At 50.8% G+C, this 26,579-nt stretch overlaps 1 protein-coding gene across 1 annotated transcript; it reads left to right on the top strand.

Annotated features, from left to right (window-relative positions):
- On the top strand, positions 1-26,579 carry Flna (filamin A). Its single transcript, XM_032889607.1, is given in 52 exon segments — positions 1-91; positions 3,196-3,683; positions 6,545-6,793; positions 6,899-6,996; positions 7,085-7,232; positions 7,935-8,053; positions 8,134-8,211; positions 8,305-8,467; positions 8,551-8,751; positions 9,304-9,441; positions 9,521-9,644; positions 9,787-9,923; positions 10,024-10,217; positions 10,543-10,627; positions 10,630-10,652; positions 10,743-10,886; positions 11,756-11,879; positions 11,967-12,127; positions 12,215-12,305; positions 12,398-12,567; positions 12,753-12,795; positions 12,798-12,827; positions 12,830-12,868; positions 12,983-13,105; positions 13,108-13,247; positions 13,800-14,397; positions 14,486-14,659; positions 14,743-14,905; positions 14,986-15,146; positions 15,235-15,405; positions 15,721-15,844; positions 15,925-16,081; positions 16,679-16,868; positions 17,027-17,050; positions 19,397-19,644; positions 19,754-19,849; positions 19,991-20,093; positions 20,182-20,322; positions 20,644-20,789; positions 20,968-21,142; positions 21,240-21,401; positions 21,630-21,833; positions 21,913-22,065; positions 22,179-22,301; positions 22,390-22,656; positions 22,812-22,949; positions 23,166-23,281; positions 23,808-23,940; positions 24,612-24,788; positions 24,948-25,166; positions 25,247-25,450; positions 26,061-26,579. Coding segments are annotated over 51 exon segments (7,950 nt in total). The 5' UTR covers positions 1-91; positions 3,196-3,310; the 3' UTR covers positions 26,249-26,579.

Below are 26,579 nucleotides of genomic sequence, written 5' to 3'. Positions count from 1 at the left end.
GCGCGGCGCGCAGCGGACGCCAGTGGAGCTCTCAGGCTTCCGGCGCAGGCGTGGAGAGCTGGGCGCCACCCCGCGGTTGCAGGGACAGCAGGTGAGGGCTCTGTGGTCAGCTCCACGCCGAATAGTCCTCAGATAGTGGATGTGCGGCTCCCCAACTGGGTAGAATTCTGGAAAGCAGTCAGAGAGGCCAAGGCCAGGTGCAGGTTGGGTGTGGACTCAGGTCCCAGGCATCGCGTTGGTGTCCAGAGATAGCCTTGCATAGTTTGCCACAAACTTACTGTGTCTATGCCCAGGAATCTGGGAGCTCGAGCCCAAGGGAGGAGTTCTTGAAAAGGGGGTTGGTATCTGAGCGTTTGGCAGGAGATGGGTACAGGCATGGGCACCCATCAACTGGTTGGTCATTGTGTACCTTTCTGGGAAAGGTCTTTTGAGACTAGTACCCTGATTAGGATAAGGATGAGTGACAACTTGGAAAGACATTGTTCAGCCAATGTCAAGCATGGACACAAGAGAAATGAAATAAGGGTGGATACAAGAGTTCCCTGTTGGGTTGGCCATGGGGAGCTGATTCTAGGGCTGTGAGGAGCACGGCCAGCTAGATTTTCAGTCTGGGTCCTGTCTCAGGTTGGTTCTGAATATGATGGTCATTGCCGGCCAGGACATAAGCATCAGCGTTCCTAGATCCCAAAGCCAGACTGGGGCCAGAAAAAGTGGGTGAAATCCACCCGCAGTCAATTGCAGCTCCAGACCGTCTGGCTAAGGTGAGAGCTCAGGAAATCACTGTACTTTTCTTCCACACCTGGATTTACCTTAAGGGCACTGGTCTCACTTTGGGGATTTTCTATTTCCTTTCCTCCTTGGCGCCCCCTGGCTACACAGGTCTAGAAATAGCTCTTCAGGATCCCAATATAGCTGGTGGGCTTGGGCCTACAGTTCTTTGTGGGAGGGCCTGGCCTGGGGTCTGAGAGGAATGGGGTGGGGAGGTGGGCGGGGTGTGTCTAACATCCAAGAATCTACTCCAAATAAGGGAAAATATGAAAGAGTTGGATTTTGGCTTCCTGGGGCTGCCCCATCTGGGTTTTTGGGATGGAGCGACATCTGGTGGTGACACTTGTCCACACAGAATGTCCCCCCACCCAATTCCCTTTTTCTCCCTAAATAGCCAAATCACAGGGCTGGGAAACGCAAGTTCTTTGTGCTCTCTCTGTGCTATGGTTCAATTTTCCTTGTTCTTTGTAAATTGATGAACTCAGGTGATCCACCCAAATGGCACTGAGTGGAAAATCATTTATTGATGCAATTCCATACATGGGGATTTGCTCTCCAATAGGTCAGGGGGACCAGAAATATTACCCTAATCGTGTCTTGAATAACATCACTGGAAGTTTCCATTTGGGTTACCCTTTCACAGTTCTGCCATCCTGTCCTCCAACTCAACCTTTGTCTCACTTATGAAAACAGAAAAGGAGAGGATATCTTCTTCTTTATGTAGGTGATGGGATGGGGTGGTGGTTCTCTACTGAAAATGTTATTTGACTGGTAATATTATAGACAATCTCAAGATGACCATGCTGAAAGGTGATGCCCATTATGATCAAAGTCCTATCATAGTGTCACCACAGGCAATGAAGACACTCCAGGCCATGGGAGAGTCAACCATATTTGGGCATGACATGTTAGCCAACCCAAGGCCTTCTTCAGCCACTGGTCTTTTTTTACTTATTAATTTTATGTGCATAGTTTTGCCTGCATTCATGTCTGTGTGAGGGTGTCAGATCCCCTGGACCTGAACTTATAGACAGTTGTAAGGGTGCTGGGAATTGAACCCAGGTTTTCTAGAAGAGCAGCCAGTGCTCTAACCACGGAGCCATCTCTCCAGCTCCAGCCAGAATTGAGAAATAGGGATAGAGACCTGCCTTTCTGGAAAAACAGTTTTAACATTCTGGGGAGGCTTGAAACACAGAGAAAGTAGATGGAAGGAGTCTACCAAGGGAAAGACATAGGTAAAATGAATCCTCTTAACTCAAGAGGGTGGTTGGGAATATCCCCACAGTTTTCTTGTCTCTGTATCTTTGCTCCTCATCACTATCTCCAGAAAATATCTGTCATAAAATTAACTTTTAGCAAATAGCTTCACACTACTCAGGGAACACACCCAGGCTCTTTAGCAAGCCTTGGTGTCTGGTGATTCTCCTTCCTTCAGTAATCTTGGACCTATCCCTGAGCTTGGGGCTGTTCTGCCAGAGAAGCCCTCTCCCCTCAAAACTCCTCAGGGCCCAAGGTGGATGGAACAGTGAGTTAGGCAGGTACAAGTTGTACCCATCTACATGCATCACACAGCAGGCACCTTCTGATTGTGCCCATTGGCATGCCCTGGACCTTTGGAAAGCTGCTTGGTCCTACAGTGTTGGCGGCCTCTTGTCCCAGTGCTAGCCCCATTTCCTCCCGGATGGAACTAGGCGGCAGAGAGGACGGTGGGAATGGGCCTGTACAGGTGTGCAGGCCAGGGCCATGGAGCCTGTGAAGACCAGCGGAGATGGGTAGCGAGTGCCAGGGGTCTGTGGGTGGTTATGTAGGTGATGAGAGTCCTGTATGACAGCACTTGTGCACACAAAGAGCTCGCAACAGCGTCAGGCGCTGTGGAAAGGTTTGCTCTCAGGATTGGACTCTTCGCATAGCTGTGGACCAGACTGTGGCTGAGAATCCTAAGCTTAGCTTAGGAAGAACAGAGAATGAAGATAGAGCAGGGTACAGGGTTGGGGCGGAGCCCAAGTGATACGGGAACGTTATTAGCTCCGCCCTCTGCAGGGACCCTGGGGTAAGAAAGTCCCTTGTAAGGGTGTGCCGACTGGAGCTGAGCAATTCTGTGACGGCTGGAGCTGAGCAACTCTGTGACAGAATTGCTCAAGTTTTCCTAGATCTGGGGTCCGCTTCCTGTAGTACTGTAACGGATGTTGCTAGACTTTTTTGTGCTCTTTGGGGATCAAAAACCCTTCTGAAGCAGGGGAGCTGAGTTGCTTTGGCGGGGGCGCGGCGGCAGCGGTGGGGGATGGGGGGATGGTGGGAGCATTCCAACGGGAGGGGCGAGGTAGGGCGGGCGCGGTCCACAAGCCCCACCCAGAGGCTCCGCCCCAAGGAAACCTTGCCTCTAGCCCCGCCCTTCGCCCCCATTTAAAGGGCTCGCTCTTTCCGCAGTGCAACCTCTGTTCTGTGCCTCGTCTTTCCTGCGCGGAGGTGCCTACTACTTTAATTAAAGGGCCGTCCCATCGGCGAGGCTGCAGCACCGCCCCTAGGTTCCTCGCGCCTCAAAATGAGTAGCTCTCACTCCCGCTCCGGCCAGAGTGCGGCAGGCGCGTCTCCGGCAGGCGGTATTGATACACGGGACGCTGAGATGCCGGCTACCGAAAAAGACCTAGCAGAAGATGCACCATGGAAGAAGATCCAGCAGAACACATTTACCCGCTGGTGCAATGAGCACCTTAAGTGCGTGAGCAAGCGCATCGCCAATCTGCAGACGGACCTGAGCGATGGATTGCGGCTCATCGCGCTGCTTGAGGTACTCAGCCAGAAGAAGATGCACCGCAAGCACAACCAACGACCCACTTTCCGCCAGATGCAGCTGGAAAATGTGTCGGTGGCGCTTGAATTCCTGGACCGTGAGAGCATCAAGCTCGTGTCCATAGGTGAGAGCGCGGGCCACACTGGGGCACGCGCGGGTGCGGGCGTGGTCACCACAATTCTTCCTCTCTTCCCCTCTAGAGGCTCCCTCTCAGTTCTCCTCCCTAGCTGAAGCACAACCAACGGTTCCCCTAGGCCCCTCAGCCGCCTTGTTCTTCGAGGTCCTCGAGAACAAAGGCGCGCAAGCTGGCCTGGGGAGCGTGCGAACCGCTACGCGCCCCCGCCCTCTGCGCCCTGCTGGCCTGCTCCCAGGCTGAGCTCACATCCTCTGTAGGCCGCGCCCCCAACGCTGCACCCGAGGTGGGACAGGCACAGACTAGGCTTCTGCCCCTGAGAGCCGCACCCCATTCCTGGGGATATCCATGCTTTTCACCTACAATAATTTAAAAAGTACCCTTCTAGCCTTCGGCTGCCTCTGCAGTTCTAAAGTGAAGGTTGCAGTTTGTTCTATTTATGTAGGACTCCCTCAACTTCTTGCCCTGGAACCTGCTTCCCCATTGGAGATAGTTCAAATTCCCAGTTTATATCTTTTTTTGCTGAACTCGGAGGGGGGCAAGAGATGCATTGCTGGCACCAGTGTACTCCGGGTGTATTGAGTGTGGTTGACTTGGAGGCACTTGGGCACTTGGCTGTAGTATATGCTTGGTTGCCAGCTTTGCTGTCTATCATGACTCAAATTCTTGTTTCCATGTAAACTTTGGTTTTGTACTTCTAGAACACAGAGATTGGTTGAAAGGTGCTCCAATGTGCACACGGTTTACTGCTAGCCCAGTGCCCATGTCTTTGAACTGGAGAGGTTGGCATTGGCATTGTCTCTTGCAGAATCCCATGCCTTTTACAAAGTAGGGGTTGCTCATGGACAGGCACCAGAATTGGTAACATGGGAATGTGGAACAGGGAGAGTAGAAGAATGGACTTTTCTCCATAATAGAAAGGGGGTTCTGTTATTCACAACTTTGCAATAGTACAGGCTGTTAATCCAGTGAGGGACCAAGGTTCTCCTGGGCCCTTAGAGAGCAGATTTGAGTCTCATCTTTTTTTTTTTTTTTTTTTTTTTGGAATGCCATAGAGGCATGCTTTTCAGTGGATGTATGAAAACCTACCCCCAGTCCCAGCCCCCAGTCTAGCCAGCTGAGTCATTGAGTCATTTCTGAGTCTTGGAGGGGGGCAACCGGATGTGGGGAGGCAGGCCACACCCCAGCTCTTTAGGGGGGTCTCCTCCCCCCTTCTTTCTCCCCTCCTTCTTGTGAGCTGGCTGGAGCAGGCCTAGTTCCCAGAGCTTTGCCATATAAGGCAAAAAAATGTTGGAAAGCAGCAGTGATTAGGGGAGGGAGGGGGCCGGCTGGCCCAGGGGCTGAGGATAAGGGGTGGGATGGGGCGGGGCCATCTAACCAGGCTGCTTCCCAACCCTGGGCCCTGATCCTCTCCTCCACTGGGGGGGGGAGTACGAAGCTGGCATAGCCCCCCACCTAATCAGATTAGGGGAGGGACCAGATGTACCTTACTAAGATGATGGGTCTGCTTTTGCTCTTTCCCTTGGAAGCTACCAAGGACTATGGTCTCCTTGGGGGTTCTTGGCTGGACCTATGACTTAGGTAGGGCAGGATCCTTGTGTCCTTGGTCTTCTTTGAACCCCCCCCCCCCCTCTCCGTATTTTGGGACAATGAAAAACATCCACAAAGGGCCAGGATCTGTTTGTGAATCGGAAAGATCACTCTGTTTTGAGAGGCTCAGTAGTAGTTTTTCAGTTACTTTCCCTTTGGGCTGGAATGTTATCTGCTCTCTCAATGGTATCCTCCTAGTTTTCATGACCCTCCCCCATTGACTCACTAGATCAACATTCTCTGATTACAGGGAAGTTCTGTAGGGTTTCCAAAGATGAGCTTTAGAAAATGCTACTCACCATAAGCCATCCACCCTTGAGGAGGTTAAAGAGGTGGCTTTGGGTGGGGCTCAGGGGAGTTGCCATAGTGATGGGTATTTAGGGTGCCCGCCCTAACCACTTCCCTTGTGGCAAGCCTAGTGACTTCCGGAGACCTAGCCCATTAGGTAGCAACTAGACTGGGTGGTGAGTAGCATCTAAGCAGGTTATGCTGAAACAACGGGACTTGACAAAATGCAAGGCCCCTGTAACAGGGGTTCCCAAGTGGTTCTTGGAACCAAAGGCAGGCTAACTCAGCTGTCACCCCAGGAGTTCCCTATAAGCCTCAATGGGTTGAACTAACCATAGTTCCTTTGACTTGTACCCCTTCCCTGGCCAGCCCTCTTTATTTGCCACCCCTGTTTACTAGCTTGGTGGGGGACAAGGAAGTAGCAAAGGGTGGAGCTCACACCCTTTTTACACAAGGATCCTACCAACACCCCCCTCTGCCTTATCCCCACTCTGAGCAGCAGTTGTATTTCCTAACTACTCTTTGCCAACTTAGCCTTCCTCTTCTTTGGTTCCAGCCCAACTTGAGGTCAGGGGCCCTGTTTTTGGCCAGTCAGGACTGAGCCACTTCTCTTAGTTCCCATAGATCCCAAGATATTAGGGCAGGTCTTGATCTCAGCAGCTGCAAAGCATTCATCTCACTTGTTCTCCCACCCTCTTTCTGGGCTTTGGGGTTTTTGGCAGAGTCCCTCTTATTGCATTATGTTATCATCATGTATCTATGAGTGTCTTCTCAAACTTTCCTTTATCACTAAATATTTTCTTACATGGTTCAGAGGCCCTGGGCAGAGGGAGCTTGATCCACTTAATACCCCTAGTTGGGAGGGGCCTTTTGTCATCTAATTGATTGGCTGTGCTGCTGACCTAGGTCCCTCCTTGCTGACCTTGGTGAGGGAAATCCCTAACTGTGCAGTGCTGCCACCTTTTTTTCCACAGACAGCAAGGCCATTGTGGATGGGAATCTGAAACTGATCTTAGGACTCATCTGGACCCTGATCCTGCACTACTCCATCTCGATGCCCATGTGGGATGAGGAAGAGGATGAGGAGGCCAAGAAGCAAACACCCAAACAGAGGCTTCTAGGCTGGATTCAGAACAAGCTACCACAGCTGCCCATTACCAACTTCAGTCGAGACTGGCAGAGTGGCCGGGCCCTGGGTGCACTTGTTGATAGCTGTGCCCCAGGTGAGGGGGCACATAGATGGGGGATCTTGGACTAAGACTATCTAGTCAGCCTAGAAGGTAGTTCTGTAGTCCCAGACTCACAATATTTTGTTTTCTGTGTTGTAGGCCTATGTCCTGACTGGGACTCCTGGGATGCTAGTAAGCCTGTGAACAATGCACGGGAAGCCATGCAGCAGGCTGACGACTGGCTGGGCATTCCTCAGGTATGCTCCTTAACTGTCCCCTGCAGCTAAGGGGTGCTTGGTCAAAGTGAGGAGAGACCCAATGGCTCTTGTCTTCTGTCTGTAACAGGTGATTACCCCAGAAGAAATTGTGGACCCCAACGTAGATGAGCATTCTGTTATGACTTACCTGTCTCAGTTTCCCAAGGCCAAACTGAAGCCAGGGGCTCCTCTTCGGCCCAAACTGAACCCAAAGAAAGCCCGAGCCTATGGGCCAGGTGAGGGGGCCTGTTCAGTGGCATTCCAAGGGGCTGAGCACTTATATCTGGCCCATGGAACATACAGTATTCTCTTTCAACTTGGGTCCTAAGAGGTCTTGAGTCATGGCTGTTGGACAATGAAATAATCACTCTTGAGGAGGATGAATGGATCAGGTTTGGTCAGAAATGATGCCTTGGCAAGGGAGTACTGATAAGTTCTTTAAGTCATGCTGACTTGTAGGAAGCTTCTTGATAGAAGGAGGATGCAGCATACTGCTATTCTATAATTGGAGATGGAGCAGTCAGGATCATTCAGGTGCAAGGAGTTGGGAAACAAGTGCAGCAAACCAGACTATTTCAGAGAACGGTCATGGGCCTGTCCTGATGGCAACAGTACACATGGCTGGATTCTGAGACCAGGCTCAATGCTGGGTTTACACTGAACAAACCTGCCTGATTGGATTGTGTCTAGCTGGGGGAGGGGCATTGAGCCTACAGAGGGATAGAGTCTCTAATGCTGTGTCCATAAACCTTTAGTGCTGGGAACCAGGGTATAGAGGTGAGGAGTGGCCCTACCAATTGGTTCATGGCTTCCTCATCTTTTTTTTTTTTCTTTTTCTTTTTTTCGGAGCTGGGGACCGAACCCAGGACCTTGCACTTGCTAGGCAAGCGCTCTACCACTGAGCTAAATCCCCAACCCGCTTCCTCATCTTCTAATAGGCATCGAGCCCACAGGCAATATGGTGAAGAAGAGAGCAGAATTCACTGTGGAGACCCGAAGTGCAGGACAGGGAGAGGTGCTGGTATATGTGGAGGACCCAGCTGGACACCAGGAAGAGGTAGGATTATGCATTGGCAGGGCAGGATTCTACTGTGTCCCCTTTTGGAAAGGCTGCTTTTAACACTCTTCCCATTACAGGCAAAAGTGACTGCCAATAACGACAAGAACCGTACTTTCTCTGTCTGGTATGTCCCTGAAGTAACAGGAACTCATAAGGTGAGTCCTTGGCTGAGAAGGAAGCTGGTGGCCATGGGTAGTTGGTGAAGGGCCCCTTATCTTACCCTCACAGCCTGTCCCTCCTGGGAACAGGTGACTGTGCTCTTTGCTGGCCAACATATTGCCAAGAGCCCCTTTGAGGTGTATGTGGACAAGTCACAGGGTGATGCCAGCAAAGTGACTGCCCAGGGCCCTGGTCTGGAGCCCAGCGGCAATATCGCCAACAAGACTACCTACTTTGAGATCTTCACTGCAGGTGAGGGGAGGCAGCCAAGACCCAGCCAGCCATGGGGGAGAGCTGTGCTGGAGTCCCAGAGCTGAGTCTGTGCCTTGGGACAGGAGCTGGCATAGGCGAGGTGGAAGTTGTCATCCAGGACCCTACAGGACAGAAAGGCACAGTGGAACCTCAGCTGGAGGCCAGGGGTGACAGCACCTATCGCTGTAGCTATCAGCCTACCATGGAGGGTGTCCATACAGTACATGTCACCTTCGCTGGTGTTCCCATCCCTCGCAGCCCCTACACTGTCACTGTTGGTCAAGGTAGGCCTGCTCATGGATATTCTTCTACTGTGGTGCTGTGGCCTGGGTCTCCCGGGAGGAGTAGGCAACTGGGACTGTTCCACTGAAACCTGTGTTTAGAAGCTCCCGTGTCTGAGCTTCCACTGTTTGGGCAAGCACTATCTTTCCTTTCCCGTACTGGGGCCCTTTTTCTCTTCTTCCCCTTTGCCCCTCTTCATCTCTTTTCTCCATGCTTTTACCTTCGGAAGAGCTCGCTCCAGCTGTCTAGAAACCTGCTGCTCTCTGCTCTGCCCGCAGGGTCAACGGTACTTGGATCCATCTTTCTCTTGGAGGGGAGGGCTGGGTGGAAGTATTGATTGGGGCTAATTTCAAGCAGCTGGAAGAAAGCCTGCCATGTTTCTCCTTTGGGTGCAGGTTCTAGACCCATTTAATTTCTTCCTTGCATGTGCTTCACCTGCCTGTCGGCTAAACTCTGAGGAACCCTCCAGTCCTAGTGGCCTGGCTGTATGGGTAGCAAGGGAGGGAATACCCAGCCCCAGTTCCCCACAACTCAGCTGGATTATTTGCCCACAGCTTGTAACCCAGCTGCCTGCCGGGCTGTTGGTAGAGGCCTCCAGCCTAAGGGTGTGCGAGTGAAGGAAACAGCTGACTTCAAGGTGTACACAAAAGGCGCTGGCAGTGGGGAGCTAAAGGTCACTGTAAAGGGTCCCAGTAAGTTTTTCTGGTGCAGTGGTGGGTGATAGACCTCAGGTCATGGTTGGACAGGCCTAAGTTCTTCCTTGTTTTGCAGAGGGTGAAGAGCGTGTAAAGCAGAAGGACTTAGGGGATGGTGTGTATGGCTTTGAATATTACCCCACAATCCCTGGCACATACACTGTCACCATCACATGGGGTGGCCAGAACATTGGCCGCAGGTAAGCTCCCTCTACTATTCACTATGTTCTGAGCCCTGCCATCTTTCTATCTCGTGGGGGGCCAGTGGCATCTTCCTCCTATAGCCGTCAAGCATATAGCATTGGCTCTTGGAGCTTACCTGTATGGTGTTCTTGCTTGCAGTCCGTTCGAGGTGAAGGTAGGCACTGAGTGTGGCAATCAGAAGGTTCGGGCATGGGGTCCTGGTCTGGAAGGTGGCATTGTTGGCAAGTCAGCAGACTTCGTAGTAGAGGCCATTGGTGATGATGTGGGCACCTTGGGTAAGTTGGAGGCTTCAGAGTGGGTACCTGGACTAGAGGATGGCAAGGGCAGCCTATCCCCAGGCTCCAGAGCACCAGTAGAACTGATGGCTGTTGTCAGGTTTCTCTGTGGAAGGTCCATCACAGGCAAAGATTGAATGTGACGACAAGGGTGATGGCTCTTGTGATGTGCGCTATTGGCCCCAGGAGGCTGGCGAGTATGCTGTTCATGTGCTATGTAACAGTGAGGATATCCGGCTCAGTCCCTTCATGGCTGACATCCGTGAGGCACCTCAGGATTTTCACCCAGACCGGGTAAAGTGCACATAACACTGACCTCAGCATATCTTTCTTCTGCTTTTGCTTGGGAAGGCTTATGGTGGTGGGCATTATCTCATCTTGTCAGGAAGGTCATGAGCCCAGACCCTGGCTGGTATTCCTAGCACCATGCTTTTGCTACTCTGTATTACTCCTGCCTGACTTTGGTGGCCTTACCTTGGTCATCTTCTTTTTTTTTTTTGGTTCTTTTTTTTTTTTTTTTTTTTTCGGAGCTGGGGACCGAACCCAGGGCCTTGCGCTTCCCTAGGTAAGCGCCTACCACTGAGCTAAATCCCAGCCCCCTCATCTTCTTTCTTACTAGGTGAAGGCACGGGCCTGGATTGAGAAGACTGGTGTAGCTATCAACAAGCCAGCAGAATTCACAGTTGATGCCAAGCATGCTGGGAAGGCCCTCTTCGAGTTCAAGTTCAGGTGGGATACCTACCATGTTGGGGACAGAAGTGATAGGCTCTTAGGATTGGCTGCTGACTAGCAGGATGCTTGCTTTTGCCTGCTTTACAGGATAATGAAGGACACTCTGTGGAGACAACAGTCAAGGACAATGGCAATGGTACTTACAGCTGTTCTTATGTGCCCAGAAAGCCAGTGAAGCACACAGCCATGGTTTCTTGGGGAGGTGTCAGCATCCCCAATAGTCCTTTCCGGGTAAGCCATCCCAGAGCTCCTTTGTTAATTTTAACAAGATTAAGCTTAACATCTCTACAGTTTACCCATTTATAGTGGACTTGACTTTTAGTATATTCAAAGAGTAGTTGGCAGCCATCACTACAGTCTAGGGTATTTTCATTATCTCCAAAGAAACTCCTATCCTTTCCATTTCTCTTTCTCTAGCCTCTGGCAACCACCGATCTATGGATTTGCCTTTTCTGGGCATTTCTTTCATATAGATGTAGTGTGTGTGTGTGTGTGTGTGTGTGTGTGTGTGTGTGTATTACACACAGTGTGACCTTTTTAGTGTGTGTCTTTTCTTGTTTATCTCTTTTTTTTGAGAAAGGATCTCACCATGTAGACCAAGATATCCTGGAACTCTCTCTGTAGACCAGGCTGGCCTTGACTCACAGATCCACCTGCCTCTGTCTCCTGAGTGCTGGGATTAAAGGTGTGCACTACCATGCTTGTTGTATGACTTTTTGTTTTTTTTTTCCACTGAGTGTCATAGGAAGATTTTTCAACTTATAGCATGTCAATGCTTCATACCTTTTTAATGGCTGACTACTTTTTCCATTCCATTGTGTGAATGGAAAACATGAGGTCTATTTTGTGGATATGTGAGGTGTTACTCTTGGGCTATGCGAATAGTTAGTAGGAACATTTGGGTGTTTGTGTGGACCTAGGTGTTTATTTCTCTAGAAGCAGAATTACAGTATCATGTACTCACTTTTACCTGTTCAAGGAACTGGCAAGTTGTTCCAAGGCAGCAGCAATATTTGGCCTACCAGCAGTAACTGAGGGAGCCTCTCATCTCCTCTGCCACAGGCTTGTCATATTTTTTCACTTTCCCCTATGCCCTACAGGTGAATGTGGGAGCTGGCAGCCACCCAAACAAAGTCAAGGTGTATGGTCCAGGAGTGGCCAAGACTGGGCTCAAGGCCCATGAACCTACCTACTTTACTGTGGATTGTACTGAGGCGGGCCAGGGTAAGGTCTAGCCTTGAATGGGATGATAGGTGCACAGGTTGTCTCCATAAAGTCCCAACCTCTTCTTACCCCACTTCTCAATGACAGGAGATGTCAGCATTGGTATCAAGTGTGCCCCTGGAGTAGTGGGCCCCACTGAGGCTGATATTGACTTTGATATCATCCGTAATGACAATGACACCTTCACTGTGAAATACACACCCTGTGGGGCTGGCAGCTATACCATCATGGTTCTTTTTGCTGACCAGGTAGGCGTGTTATTGCTTTCAGTTCCTAGACTGCTAAATGTTGGGGTATGCTATCCTCAGTTGTTTTTTTTTTCCCATCACTTATAGGCCACACCCACCAGCCCCATCAGAGTCAAAGTGGAGCCTTCTCATGATGCCAGTAAAGTGAAGGCTGAGGGTCCTGGCCTAAATCGCACTGGTAAGGATGAGTGTATTATAGAAGGCTGAGTAGAATCAAGGATAGGGAACTCAGAGTAGGGTGCCTCTTACTTTGTTGTTATATCTCCTCAGGTGTTGAGCTTGGCAAACCCACCCATTTCACAGTCAATGCTAAAACTGCTGGAAAAGGCAAGCTGGATGTTCAGTTCTCAGGACTGGCTAAGGGAGATGCAGTGCGAGATGTGGACATCATTGACCACCATGATAATACCTACACCGTAAAGTATACTCCTGTGCAGCAGGTAGCTATCTTTATCTGCTGCCGCCATACTCCTCCTTATTGGTATGCTAGGTAGACTCCTGCAAGGGGTTTCTAATTTCTCACCTGGGAAGGGGTCCGAGGAGCAAATATCACACACCTGTTCAAGCTGGATAGCTGTAGGCTGAGGATACTGATTAGTGACCCTGTCCTTTGTACCCATTTCAGGGCCCAGTAGGTGTCAGTGTCACTTATGGAGGAGATCACATACCAAGAGTCCATTTTCAGTGGGAGTATCTCCAAGCCTGATCTCAGCAAGATTAAGGTGTCTGGCCTTGTTGACAGTAAGTAGTTGCTATAATTGCCATTGCCATTGAGGACCAGTCAACCCCCATCCAGCCTGGATGCTGGATAAATGATGGTTGTTTCTTTTCTCTCTGCTTTCATCATTGCAACAGAAGTGGATGTTGGCAAAGATCAAGAGTTCACAGTAAAGTCAAAGGGTGCAGGTGGTCAAGGCAAAGTAGCATCCAAGATTGTGAGTCCCTCGGGTGTAGCAGTGCCCTGCAAGGTAGAGCCAGGCCTGGAGCTGACAACAGTGTGGGTACGTTTTGTGCCCCCTGTGAAGAGGGGCCTTATGAGGTGGAAGTGACCTATGATGGTGTGCCTGTACCTGGCAGTCCCTTTCCAGTAGAAGCTGTGGCCCCCACCAAACCCAGCAAGGTAATTAGTTTTGGGAGGCTATAAGGGGAGGACCCATTTTTCTTCTCTTCTCTCTTCCCTTCCCTTCCCTTCTCTTCTCCTCTCCTGTCCTCTCCTCTCCTCTCCTCTCCTCTCCTCTCCTCTCCTCTCCTCTTCTCTTCTTTCCTCCCCTCCTTTCCCATCCCCTCCTTCCCCTCCCCTCACCTGTCCTCTCCTCTGTGTCTCTGTCTGTCTCTGTGTCTCTGTCTCTGTCTCTCTCTCTTTTAGCCCTGGCTGTCTTGGAACTCACTCTATAAACCTGGTGGACCTCGAAATCACAAAGATCCACCTGCTTCTACTGGGTGGAATTAAAGGCTTGCACCGTCATGACTAGCCTATTTTCCTTTCTTAGGGTCCCCTATCTTCTCCAGATTTTTCCTGAACCTTTGTCATTTCTATTTTTATGATTGATGAATGGATGACCTATTAGGCAGCCTATTCCTGTCATGTCTCTGGGTAAGGAAGAAACCTAGGGCAAAAGAAGATATGAAAGGTTGGGCTGATAGTTGCTTTCTTATTTCTTCCTTCCCTCAGGTGAAGGCATTTGGACCAGGGCTGCAGGGGGGCAATGCAGGCTCCCCTGCCCGCTTCACCATTGATACAAAGGGAGCTGGCACTGGTGGCCTTGGCCTGACAGTGGAAGGCCCCTGCGAAGCACAGCTTGAATGCCTGGACAATGGGGACGGTACATGCTCTGTGTCTTATGTGCCCACTGAGCCTGGGGACTACAACATCAACATCCTTTTTGCTGACACCCACATTCCTGGATCCCCATTCAAGGCCCATGTGGTTCCTTGTTTTGATGCATCCAAGGTGAAGTGCTCAGGCCCTGGGCTGGAGCGGGCTACTGCTGGTGAGGTAGGGCAGTTCCAAGTAGACTGCTCAAGTGCTGGCAGTGCCGAGTTGACGATTGAGATCTGCTCTGAGGCAGGACTGCCAGCTGAAGTATACATTCAGGACCATGGTGATGGCACACACACCATTACCTATATTCCTCTTTGTCCTGGGGCTTACACTGTTACCATCAAGTATGGTGGCCAGCCTGTGCCCAACTTCCCCAGCAAGCTACAGGTGGAGCCTGCTGTAGATACCTCAGGCGTACAGTGCTATGGGCCTGGGATTGAAGGTCAAGGTAAGGAGACCTGCTGTAGGGGATGGGTAGCAGTTACAGGGTGCAAAGAGTCCTACAGCCACAGCCTCCTCACTATGGCCTTTTCCAGGTGTCTTCCGAGAGGCAACCACTGAGTTCAGTGTAGATGCCCGGGCTCTTACACAGACTGGAGGGCCACATGTCAAGGCCCGTGTGGCCAACCCCTCAGGCAATCTGACAGATACCTATGTGCAAGACTGTGGTGATGGCACATACAAAGTGGAATATACTCCATATGAGGAAGGTATGAATGTGCTGGGGGTACCTTAGGAAGGGCAGGGAATAAGTGGAAAAGCCTAGTTTTTCCTGACCTGTCCTGCCCTCCAGGAGTACACTCTGTGGATGTGACTTATGATGGCAGCCCTGTACCCAGCAGCCCCTTCCAGGTGCCTGTAACAGAGGGCTGTGACCCCTCCCGGGTGCGTGTCCATGGGCCAGGCATCCAAAGTGGTACCACCAACAAACCCAACAAGTTCACAGTAGAGACTAGGTGAGTGAGCCACTGAGGATGCAGGGGCAGGCAATGGGCTTGGGAACCCTAAGTAATGACAGACTGTCTGTTTGGACCAGGGGAGCTGGCACAGGTGGCCTGGGCTTGGCTGTTGAGGGTCCCTCAGAGGCCAAGATGTCTTGTATGGATAATAAAGATGGCAGCTGCTCGGTAGAATACATTCCCTATGAAGCTGGAACCTATAGCCTTAACGTCACTTATGGTGGTCACCAAGTGCCAGGTGAGAAGATGATGACAAGGATGAAACTAGGACTCTGCCATATTCACAGTGTCTTACATAGCTATCATCCTTCTGTATCAATCCCCAGGTAGCCCCTTCAAGGTTCCTGTACATGATGTGACAGATGCATCTAAAGTCAAGTGTTCTGGACCTGGCTTAAGCCCAGGCATGGTCCGTGCCAACCTCCCTCAGTCCTTTCAGGTTGACACAAGCAAAGCCGGAGTTGCCCCACTGCAGGTCAAAGTGCAGGGACCCAAAGGTGAGACTTCACATACCTGGTAACAGGGAGTTATGGAGGCATATTTATTTTAGGCCCAGTAGCATGTGGGTTAGCACTGATAGTAGAAGGGTTTCAGGTAACCACAAAATCAGGCAGAACCCTAGAAAAGGTATAGTGGACAGGACTTGGCCACTGACTAGATATAGCACGGGGGAAAGCCTAAGGAATTCCTAGAATTGGGTGTTAAAAACTTAAGGTCTAGTCTTTGGGGCCAGCCCTAGTCCTTCAGGGAGATGGGGGTGGGAATGGGTACAAAGAGCCAACCTAAGGTTCTGTCTTTGGGACCGGGGCTAGGCCTGGTGGAGCCAGTGGATGTAGTGGACAATGCTGATGGTACTCAGACTGTCAACTATGTGCCCAGCCGAGAAGGGTCCTATAGCATTTCTGTGCTATATGGTGAAGAAGAAGTGCCACGGAGGTAAGAAACAGATTCACTTGCTTGGGGGCAGACTACATACTTAAGCTTTTCTGATGGTTAATAACCCCTTAATCTCACAGCCCCTTCAAGGTCAAGGTGCTGCCCACGCATGATGCCAGTAAGGTGAAGGCCAGTGGACCTGGACTCAACACCACTGGTGTGCCTGCCAGCCTGCCTGTGGAGTTCACCATTGATGCCAAGGATGCTGGGGAGGGTCTGTTGGCTGTCCAGATTACGGTGAGCTTCCTAGGGAAGAGAGGCAAGGAACCAGGTCTGGGCAGCTGGGATGTAGGACTACAGATAGGCAGGCAGCTCAGTTTTGCTAACTAGTCTGTCTGGAGCTGTGCTCTAAGGACAGGGCCTCTGCTTCTGGTCTGTTAATGTAACTACATTAGGATGTGTACAATTTTCTTCAAGTTGAAAGAAACAAGCTTTCCTAAACATACATTCATTGCTATTAGGTATGGTATTAAAACCTGTAGCCCTTCAGATTCCCTACATGCAATATTCTCACAGAACAGGTATAATGTTGCAACACTTGAGATCTTTCATATAAGCTCATAGTGCCCTAGGATAGGCCCAGGGCTGAGCCTGGGCACCAAACTGGTCATATCTCTTGTCTTGTCAGAGAATGCTGGATTTTGGGGGGGCTTCAGTTCTGGTCTCTGCCACAGGCAGGCAGCCACTGGGGCCATGAGGGATGAAGGGCCCAGAAGCTGTGTCCCTGTTATATATCGCTGTTATACTAGTACTTGACGTATTTGTGAAAGACCTGAGATAGTCCAGGTCTTGCTAGGCTTGGACCAACTTCCTTGCCTGCTCTTTGCCTCATAGGACCCTGAAGGCAAGCCCAAGAAGACACACATCCAAGATAATCATGATGGCACATACACAGTGGCCTATGTGCCAGATGTGACAGGCCGGTACACAATCCTCATCAAGTATGGTGGTGATGAGATCCCCTTTTCCCCATACCGTGTCCGGGCTGTGCCCACTGGGGATGCCAGCAAGTGCACAGTCACAGGTGAGCCAGCCTACTATCGGCCGTGGTGTCGCTCGGCACGGGGCTTGGGTGTGCCTGTGTGCAAGGGCTCGCTGCTTGGGGCGGCGTGTGGGAGTGGGGCCCGCCCCCTTGAGTGACTCACCTGACCTTTCTCCTTGCTCTCTGCCCTCTCACCTCAGTGTCAATCGGAGGTCACGGGCTAGGTAAGCTGCTTGCTGGGGCCACTCCCAATGCCCCTACTGCCCAGAGAGGCAGTTTCCTTTCCTCTTAATTGCTAATTCATTCCCAGGACAGTTCCAGCTGCAGCTCTAGGCAAGGACAAAGTTGGGGAGGCTGTGAAGACAAGGCCATGGGCTGGAGGGTCAGGGCCCAGGGAGGTTTCTGGAGCTAAGCATGAGTGCTCTGGTTCTCCCCTCTCTGGGCCTCCATTTCCCCATCTGAGAACTTGGGTTGCAGCTGAGAGCTTTGGGGTGAAGTGTATCCTAGGAGGTACCTCACTGGGGATTTTGGGGTCTGGGGATCTTGGCACCCCAGGGAAGCACCCCGGGGATGGGCAGCAGGTGCTTCCTTCTCACAAGGGCTCCTGCATGGGCTCAGGGGACAAGGTGATTTCCTCCACCCACTGGGAGTCTAGCCCTTGTCAGATCCACAGACTTCCATCCCTGCCTCCCAGGGGCCTCTGTGTCCTGGGCTGGGGGAGGTGCATGAGTGGGTGGGGCTGGGTGGTGGTGCAGTAGTGCCAGTGTCAACTGCTTGGGTGGCCAGCATGGCGGGGCCTGGCCCAGCCTCAGAGCTCCAAAGTGCATTCTGCGACCAATCTTTTTTTTCCTTCTTTCTTCCCATTCCCCCAGCAATGATGTTAGACAGTCCCTATCAGGCAGGTTTGTTTGCCCCAAGACAAAGACATCCCAGGGATACTGATATGAGGCTACAACTACTTATGGGCTTCTAAAGGCTGTCAGACAGGCAATTGGGTAGATGGCCAAGGGCAGGATTTAAGGTAGCTAGGTTTTTGTGGCAGAGGCTAAATTGCTTTGTAGAAATAGTCTATGGGGTGGAGATGGCATATATATGTGCATAGGAGAGGACAGAATTAGGCCAGGGACTTGGAGTGACCTCAGTTTTCTTGGTCATTATGTGTGGAATGGAGACAGGGAGCCCAGCTAGGAAACTTAAATCATCTTTAGGCAAGCCAGAAGGTTGTCTTGGGCCTGCTCAGTGGCCATTAGGACATGAAGCAGTAGCCCAATTAACAAGTGAACTTTCAGGATGCTATGGTCAAGACTTGCTGATCACCTGGAGCCTGGGTACAGAAATAAGAAAATGAAATAGCGGGGTTGGGGATTTAGCTCAGTGGTAGAGCGCTTGCCTAGGAAGCGCAAGGCCCTGGGTTCGGTCCCCAGCTCTGAAAAAAAAGAAAAAAAAGAACAACAACAACAAAAAAAAGTAAATGAAATAGCTTTCAGGAGAAGGCACAAAATCATTAGCTAGATGATATAGGACAGGCATATAGGAAGCTCTTGGCAACATAAACAGCAGGCAGCTAGGGTTATAACTGAAGTTGCTATTTGAGTCTCATGTAGCTGGTGAGAGACGGAGGTAAAAGGGGGCTTGGTAGCAGGCTGGCAAGGGGGGGGCTTTAAACTTGGTCCTCAAATAGGTCTGGTGTTCCTAGACGCTTTCCTTGTGGGAGGCTGGGCTGCAGGGATGCTCTTCTGCCAGGCCTTACAATCCACAGCTCCCAAGCCTCCACAGCTGAGCCCCAGATCATAATGTCACTGTCCTTTCTCTTTCCTCGGGCACTATGGGGCCCTAGAGGCTGCTCAGATGCTCTCTACCCTGGCAACCCTGCAGTGGTGGCTTGGGCCTCCTGTCCCCTGTTCCTTGGGTGCTGCTACTGCTTTGCCAAGCCTGCTGTGATGCACTGCATAGGTGCTAACCCTGCTGCCTCCCTGCTGCTTGCTCTTGCCTGTGCCAGGCTGTGTTGGGCTGCTTTTCATTCCAAGCCTCTGGCTTGAGCAAGCGTTCTCAGTTGTCAGGAAACTCCAGTTTCACCTTCAGGCCTCGGGGTTGGGTAGGGAGGAAAGTTTCACATCCCCCACACTGCAGCAGGACTCTGCCTCACTTCATCCACACATAGCACTGGGGCCCAGGACCAGGCCACAGGTACAGGTAGCCATGGGCTTGGCCAGAATGCTGGTATTAGTTAGCATAGGCCATAGTACCAGCTGAAGCCGAGTTGGCAGAGGAGGNAGCAGTAAATGCTTGTACTGGGATTGGATGGTNCCTNACTTTTCTTCCCAGGTACCTGGGTACCACCTGTTGGTCTTCTCTCATTAAAGGGGCTTGAGGTGGTCAGGAGAATCCTTCCTGCCTTCTGAGAAACCACTCACCATTGTAGCTTGGGGTATGGGTTGGGCTAGAGGTTGGGGCTGGCTGTGCTTGGTTGTAGCAGTAAGAGGCCTGGATGGGTAGCAGGCTGATGGGCGTAGCCAAAATGTTAGGCTCACCTGCTGGCTCCCCTCTGGGGATTCACTCTGCCTTCCCAGGTGCTGGCATTGGCCCCACCATCCAGATTGGAGAGGAGACAGTGATTACTGTGGACACAAAAGCAGCAGGCAAAGGCAAAGTGACTTGCACAGTGTGCACACCTGATGGCTCAGAGGTAGATGTGGACGTGGTGGAGAATGAGGATGGCACCTTTGACATCTTCTACACAGCCCCGCAACCGGGCAAATATGTCATCTGTGTGCGCTTCGGTGGCGAGCATGTGCCCAACAGCCCCTTCCAAGTTACAGTGAGAAGAGGCCAAGGATGGGTGGGCAGGGAGATCTGGGAAAGTCCTATCTTGTTCTTCTAGGTTCCTTTGTGACAACAGTCTTCAACCGTCTCACTTTGCCCCACAGGCTTTAGCTGGGGACCAACCAACAGTGCAGACCCCATTAAGGCCTCAGCAGCTGCCTTCACAGTATACCTATCCTCAGGGTAGCCAGCAAACATGGGTAAGGCCTGGCCTGGTCTGTTATTCAATTTGTGTAACCTATAGGGACACTTGGAGTTGGCCATCTGGGTGTCTCATGTGGCCCTGAGAAACCCCATATCTTCTCATAGCCCCTCACCTGATTCTTCTGTCTCCATTGCAGATTCCAGAGAGGCCCATGGTGGGTGTTAATGGACTGGATGTGACCAGCCTGAGGCCCTTTGATCTTGTCATCCCCTTCACTATCAAGAAGGGTGAGATCACTGGTGAGTGAGGGCTAGGAAAGAACTCGGAAATCAGTGATGCCAGGGTGTTCCAATCTCTTGTTCTGACACTGAAACCACTGCTCTGTAGGGGAAGTTCGAATGCCCTCTGGCAAGGTGGCCCAGCCTTCTATCACTGACAACAAAGATGGCACTGTTACTGTGCGTTACTCACCCAGTGAAGCTGGCCTGCATGAAATGGACATTCGCTATGACAATATGCATATCCCAGGTAGGTGTATTGCCTCTTGTCCACTCCATCTTAGGTCCATGTTACTATCATCTTAGGAGGGACAGGCTGGGGTGGGGTTATAAGTCAGTTAGTAGACTGTTGGCCTAGCATACATCAGGCTCTGAATAAACTAGGTATCATGGCACATGCCTATAATCATAGCCCTCAAGGCAGGAGGATCAGAGGTTCAAGGTCATCCTTAGCTTCTCAGTGAGTTCAAAGCCAGCCAAAGAAACATAAGACCCTATTTCAAAAACAAAAACAAAATGACTAGCACATGAATGAGGCTAGTATTCCATGTGGCTTCTATTCTGGCCGCAGGAAGCCCTCTGCAGTTCTATGTCGATTATGTCAACTGTGGTCACATCACTGCCTATGGTCCTGGCCTTACCCATGGAGTGGTCAACAAACCTGCCACCTTCACTGTCAACACCAAGGATGCAGGAGAAGGTAAGGAGAAGCTCTAGGTTTGCTCTGTCCAAGTTGTCTTCTGTTGGCTGAGAGCTGTGGGGGGGGAGATGATCCTGAATGGAGTTTTCTACCTTATCTTCACACCGATGCTGAGCCATCAAGTCAACTCACTCACAAAGGTTCAACAATGTGTGCCTGGGCACATTTCTTACTCTTATCTGTGATACTTTCCAGGGGGCTTTGTCTCTGGCCATTGAGGGTCCATCTAAAGCAGAAATCAGCTGCACTGACAACCAGGATGGGACATGCAGTGTCTCTTACCTGCCTGTGCTGCCTGGTGACTACAGCATCCTAGTCAAGTACAATGATCAGCACATCCCAGGCAGCCCCTTCACTGCCAGAGTAACAGGTAGGGAGCATCAGGAGGAATGACAGGAACAGGCAGCACTGGGGTATAGTCTCTTTGGGCTGGATCTATAGTGGCTGATGGCTTGCACCCTTACCAGGTGATGATTCCATGCGTATGTCCCACCTAAAGGTGGGTTCTGCTGCTGATATCCCCATCAACATCTCAGAAACAGACCTCAGCCTACTCACAGCCACTGTGGTGCCACCTTCAGGTCGAGAGGAACCCTGTCTGCTGAAACGGTTGCGTAATGGCCACGTGGGTAAGAGGTTAAGAGGCAGCAAGAGTTTCTGGGAAGGAAGGAGTGTGGTGATTACCTATAGTCCCAATACTTGGGAGGTGGAGGTAGGAGAATAAGGGGAACCAATCATTGGCTACATAATGAGTTAAAGACATTTTAGCCTGTGATACCCTGTCTTCAAACAAAGAGAGAAATGAAGGAGATTTTGGGACTACACCTTGTTGATAGCCCTATCCTATCTATGCCTAGGGATTTCCTTCGTGCCCAAGGAGACAGGGGAGCACCTGGTACACGTGAAGAAGAATGGCCAGCATGTGGCAAGCAGTCCCATCCCAGTAGTGATCAGCCAGTCGGAGATAGGTGATGCCAGCCGTGTAAGGGTCTCTGGTCAAGGCCTCCATGAAGGCCATACCTTTGAGCCTGCAGAGTTTATTATTGACACCAGAGATGCAGGTAGGCAGTGGTGGCTTGCCACTTGGGGCAATACAGCTTTTCTTGTCATTCTGGCTTATAGCTGCTATCTATCTCCCAGGCTATGGTGGGCTCAGTCTGTCCATTGAGGGCCCTAGCAAAGTAGACATCAACACAGAGGACCTGGAGGACGGCACATGCAGGGTCACCTACTGTCCCACAGAGCCTGGAAACTACATTATAAACATCAAATTTGCTGACCAACATGTGCCTGGTTAGTGTGGCAGCTATACCCCTCCCCACCATGGTTTGGCAGCATTCCTGGACACACCCCAGTGCCCACCTGTAACTTGTGCAAAGTATGGACTCTACTTTTTTTTCCTACAGGCAGTCCTTTTTCTGTGAAGGTGACAGGTGAGGGCCGGGTAAAAGAGAGTATCACACGCAGGCGACGTGCCCCTTCTGTGGCCAATGTTGGCAGTCATTGTGACCTCAGCTTGAAGATTCCTGGTAAGAAAAATATCAGGAGGGTTCCTGGGGCAACCCTACATAAGTAGAGAAACAGGGTCCTGCTCACCAAGCTATCTTCTATTTGTAGAAATTAGCATCCAAGATATGACAGCCCAGGTGACCAGCCCATCAGGCAAGACCCATGAGGCAGAGATTGTAGAAGGAGAGAACCATACTTACTGTATCCGATTTGTGCCTGCTGAGATGGGGATGCATACAGTCAGTGTCAAGTACAAGGGCCAGCATGTACCTGGGAGCCCCTTCCAGTTCACTGTGGGACCTCTGGGGGAAGGGGGTGCTCACAAGGTCCGTGCTGGAGGCCCTGGCCTAGAGAGGGCTGAAGCTGGAGTACCAGGTAGGTGTACTTGTCTAATTATTGCTATTCTGGGTGGGCCAAGATGGGTGTTTGTGGGAAGTTGCCAGCAGGCATGTTGATCTTGGCTTTGCTTAGATTTGGCTGAGGCTGGGAACCAGTCCTCTGCTTCATGAGCTCACACTGCTTTTTTACAGCGGAATTCGGCATTTGGACTAGGGAAGCTGGCGCTGGAGGCCTGGCCATTGCTGTTGAAGGCCCTAGCAAGGCTGAGATCTCTTTTGAGGACCGAAAGGATGGCTCTTGTGGTGTGGCCTACGTAGTTCAGGAGCCAGGTATTCGGGACAGAAATGTCATGGGTGGGGAGAGGTAGGACTTGAGTGTGGCTCTGTTGAACCCAGGTGTTACATGGTCTCCACTTGGGTCTTATTCTCCATTTTGAGGTTTCAGGGACACCCAAGCTGACTGTGGGAGGCAAGAGGTTTTTCCTAGGCTAGCCTTTGGGGATATATGGCACCTCTAGTATAGCCTTATGTTTTCTTTCTGTCCAGGTGACTATGAGGTCTCAGTCAAGTTCAACGAGGAACACATACCTGATAGCCCCTTCGTGGTGCCTGTGGCTTCTCCGTCTGGTGACGCCCGCCGCCTTACTGTTTCTAGTCTTCAGGTGAGGCACTGAGAGAAACTGCCCATCTGGGGCTCCTAGGCCCGGCCAGACCAGAGTCACCATGGCAAGCAGGCCTTGGCCCTGAGCTGAGTGGCCTACCCAGAAACAATTCTGGATGGTAGGCTTCTGCTCTGGCCGGGTACAGCCCATGCTTGAGGTTGGCAGGAAGTGCCTTGCCTACTGCGTGGAGTTTTTCTCGTGTCTCAGGTCTAAAGGCTTTGAACAGAAGCCTGTGCCCATTGAGCACCAGGGCTGAGGTTTAAAGAGGGACAGCCTGTTAGAGCTAAGTGCTACCTATAGGGTGGGGCCACCTTGCTTTTCTGCTACCTGGGTGTGATTGCAGAGAACTTGTCTAGGGGATAGGAGGTTGGGGGTATGGCTGTGGCTTGCTGCCCTCACAGATCAATGGCTCTCCCTCTTTAAACCATGTTGGACACCAGATGGGTAAGTGACTCTGTGGGTCTCCTGTTCTCCCATTTGCCCTGGCTCTATCCATCCTGTCTAACCGCATCTGCTGTGCTTCTAGGAGTCAGGGTTAAAGGTCAACCAGCCAGCATCTTTTGCAGTCAGCCTGAATGGAGCCAAAGGGGCAATTGATGCCAAGGTGCATAGCCCCTCAGGAGCTCTGGAGGAGTGCTATGTCACAGAGATTGACCAAGGTGAGGCTCTATCCCTGCCTAATCATCCAGTCATTTGACCTAGCTGACTAGAACTAGGCTGAATGTACACCAGGAAAGTAATGATTCTAGAAGTAATCAGAACTGGGCTCCTCAGCTAAGAAATCCTTCCCCAGATTGATAAGCACCCATAAAGATAATGGCTTTCCATCATTGCCACCAGAGAAACACCTTACAGCAGTGTCATACATAAGAAAGACACAGAAACAGACACACAGAGACACAGAGAGATAGTCTATCCCTGGGGCCAGAGAAATGACAAATCTATTAAAGCACACTAGTTTCACTAGTTTTCCCTTTCCCCCAGGTTCATGACTTGAAGCAGATTCCTCCCCATCTCAGTGCCTGCTAATCTGTAGGCAGCATGGTATTAACAGCATACTGTCCAAGGAGACAGCAATGTGGGCATTTTGCTTGTTAGTCCAAAAGACTTACACGTAGATTTCTTAGGTATCTATAGCCTTAGATCTCAGGATGTATGTATTATTGGGGTGAATACCCAGCAAAATTCTGGAAGCAGAGGGAGCTCCATGGAACAGCTGGGTTCCTACCAGAAATGAAGGAGCTATTGACCAAAACTGTTCCTTTCAGATAGTATTTGCTAGTTGCACACAAAAAAGTACCCCAATCCCTTACCATGTTCTTCATTTCAGATAAGTATGCTGTGCGTTTCATCCCACGAGAGAATGGCGTCTACTTGATCGATGTCAAGTTCAATGGTACTCACATCCCTGGAAGTCCCTTCAAGATTCGAGTTGGGGAGCCTGGTCATGGAGGGGACCCAGGCTTAGTATCCGCCTATGGAGCAGGCCTGGAAGGTGGTGTCACAGGTAGGTTTGTGGGTACAGCTCCAAATGTGGATATACAGCCTTGAGTGTGAATGTACAGCCCTAGCACCAGGAAGGATTTGGAAGTATTGAGGTTGTGCTGGGTAGCTGAATGCAGTTAAACCAGTGAGATAGACTCTGCCTGACCTTCCATTTTTCCAGGGAGCCCAGCTGAGTTTATTGTGAACACAAGCAATGCAGGAGCTGGTGCCCTTTCGGTTACCATTGATGGCCCCTCCAAGGTGAAGATGGATTGCCAGGAGTGCCCTGAGGGCTACCGTGTCACCTATACCCCCATGGCACCTGGCAGCTACCTCATCTCCATCAAGTATGGTGGCCCCTATCACATTGGGGGAAGCCCCTTCAAAGCCAAGGTCACAGGTGAGCCTTAGGTTAAGTTGTATGTGGCCAATGCCTTGATATTTCAACTGCTTCTTAGTCTCGCCCATTCTATTCTGTAGGTCCCCGTCTTGTTAGCAACCACAGCCTCCATGAGACATCATCTGTGTTTGTGGACTCTCTGACTAAAGTTGCTACTGTTCCCCAGCATGCAACCTCAGGCCCAGGTCCTGCTGATGTCAGCAAGGTAGTAGCCAAAGGCCTGGGGCTAAGCAAAGCTTATGTAGGCCAGAAGAGCAACTTCACAGTTGATTGCAGCAAAGCAGGTGAGTAGCCCTATTTTTAGCTTCTGGAAGTGAAAATCCAGAAATAACACGATGGTCACCATAGCACCCACATTGCAGCTCACAACTATCTGTAATTCCAGTTCCATGGGATCTGTTGTAGAAACTATTTAATCCCTGTCCAGGGTTTCTACCCCACCTTAGACCATTTTAGTTCCCAGATAAAGAATACACACAATCTTTATATTTACAATAAGCCTTAAACAACACAAGAGCTTGGAAGATACTACTCTCTTGTTAGACTCTACTTTCCTATGGATAATCCCAAGTTATTACTTGCTATGTTTATCTGGGCTGCTCTTAACTCCAATTGGGCAGCCCTCGGGGTCCTTGACTTCAGTTCATGGTGGCTTCTCCTTCCTCCTCCTCTACTTTCTTGCACAGGTATACATATAGACAAAATACCAATGTCCTAGAGGAGCTGGAATTTATCCTCTGGTGGCCTGGGTGGCAAGGCTGGAGTATGACAAGCTTGCTTGGGCATGTTAATAATCAGGCAAGGGACAGAAGGTGGAATAGTGAGAAGGGCTCAGAGCAAGTAAAGCCAAAGAAAGTATCTAAGGCCACTAAGACCTATTCCTTCCTATCTTAGGTAACAACATGTTGCTGGTGGGCGTGCATGGCCCAAGGACACCCTGTGAAGAGATCCTGGTGAAACACATGGGCAGTCGCCTCTATAGTGTCTCCTACCTGCTCAAAGACAAAGGGGAATACACATTGGTGGTCAAGTGGGGTGATGAGCATATCCCAGGCAGCCCATACCGCATTATGGTGCCCTGAGCTTGCCACTTGAGCTGGCACCTGTGCCAGCCAGAAGCTCCCATGGCAATGAGCATCCCCATACCTGTCTTATCCCCCAAGAAGCCCCATTTTCCTTCCTGTGCCCTGGACCCTCCCTTCCCTGAGTCACTCTAGCCACTATTCACTGCAGTTGCCCTTGCCCTGCGCTGTGTTCACCTGCCTTTGGGCTTTCACTTGGGCAGAGGGAGCCATTTGGTGGCAGAGCATGTCTTCTTTGGTTCTGGGAGGGTGGAAGTCCTATGTACAACCACCTCCTAGTTCTCTTTCCCACCCAAGAGAAATAAAAATTTTGCTTCCATTGTCCTGTGAA

This window comes from Rattus rattus, chromosome X, assembly GCF_011064425.1.
Source record: "Rattus rattus isolate New Zealand chromosome X, Rrattus_CSIRO_v1, whole genome shotgun sequence".
NCBI lineage: Eukaryota > Metazoa > Chordata > Mammalia > Rodentia > Muridae > Rattus > Rattus rattus.
This window is presented reverse-complemented; position numbering and strand designations above follow the sequence as displayed.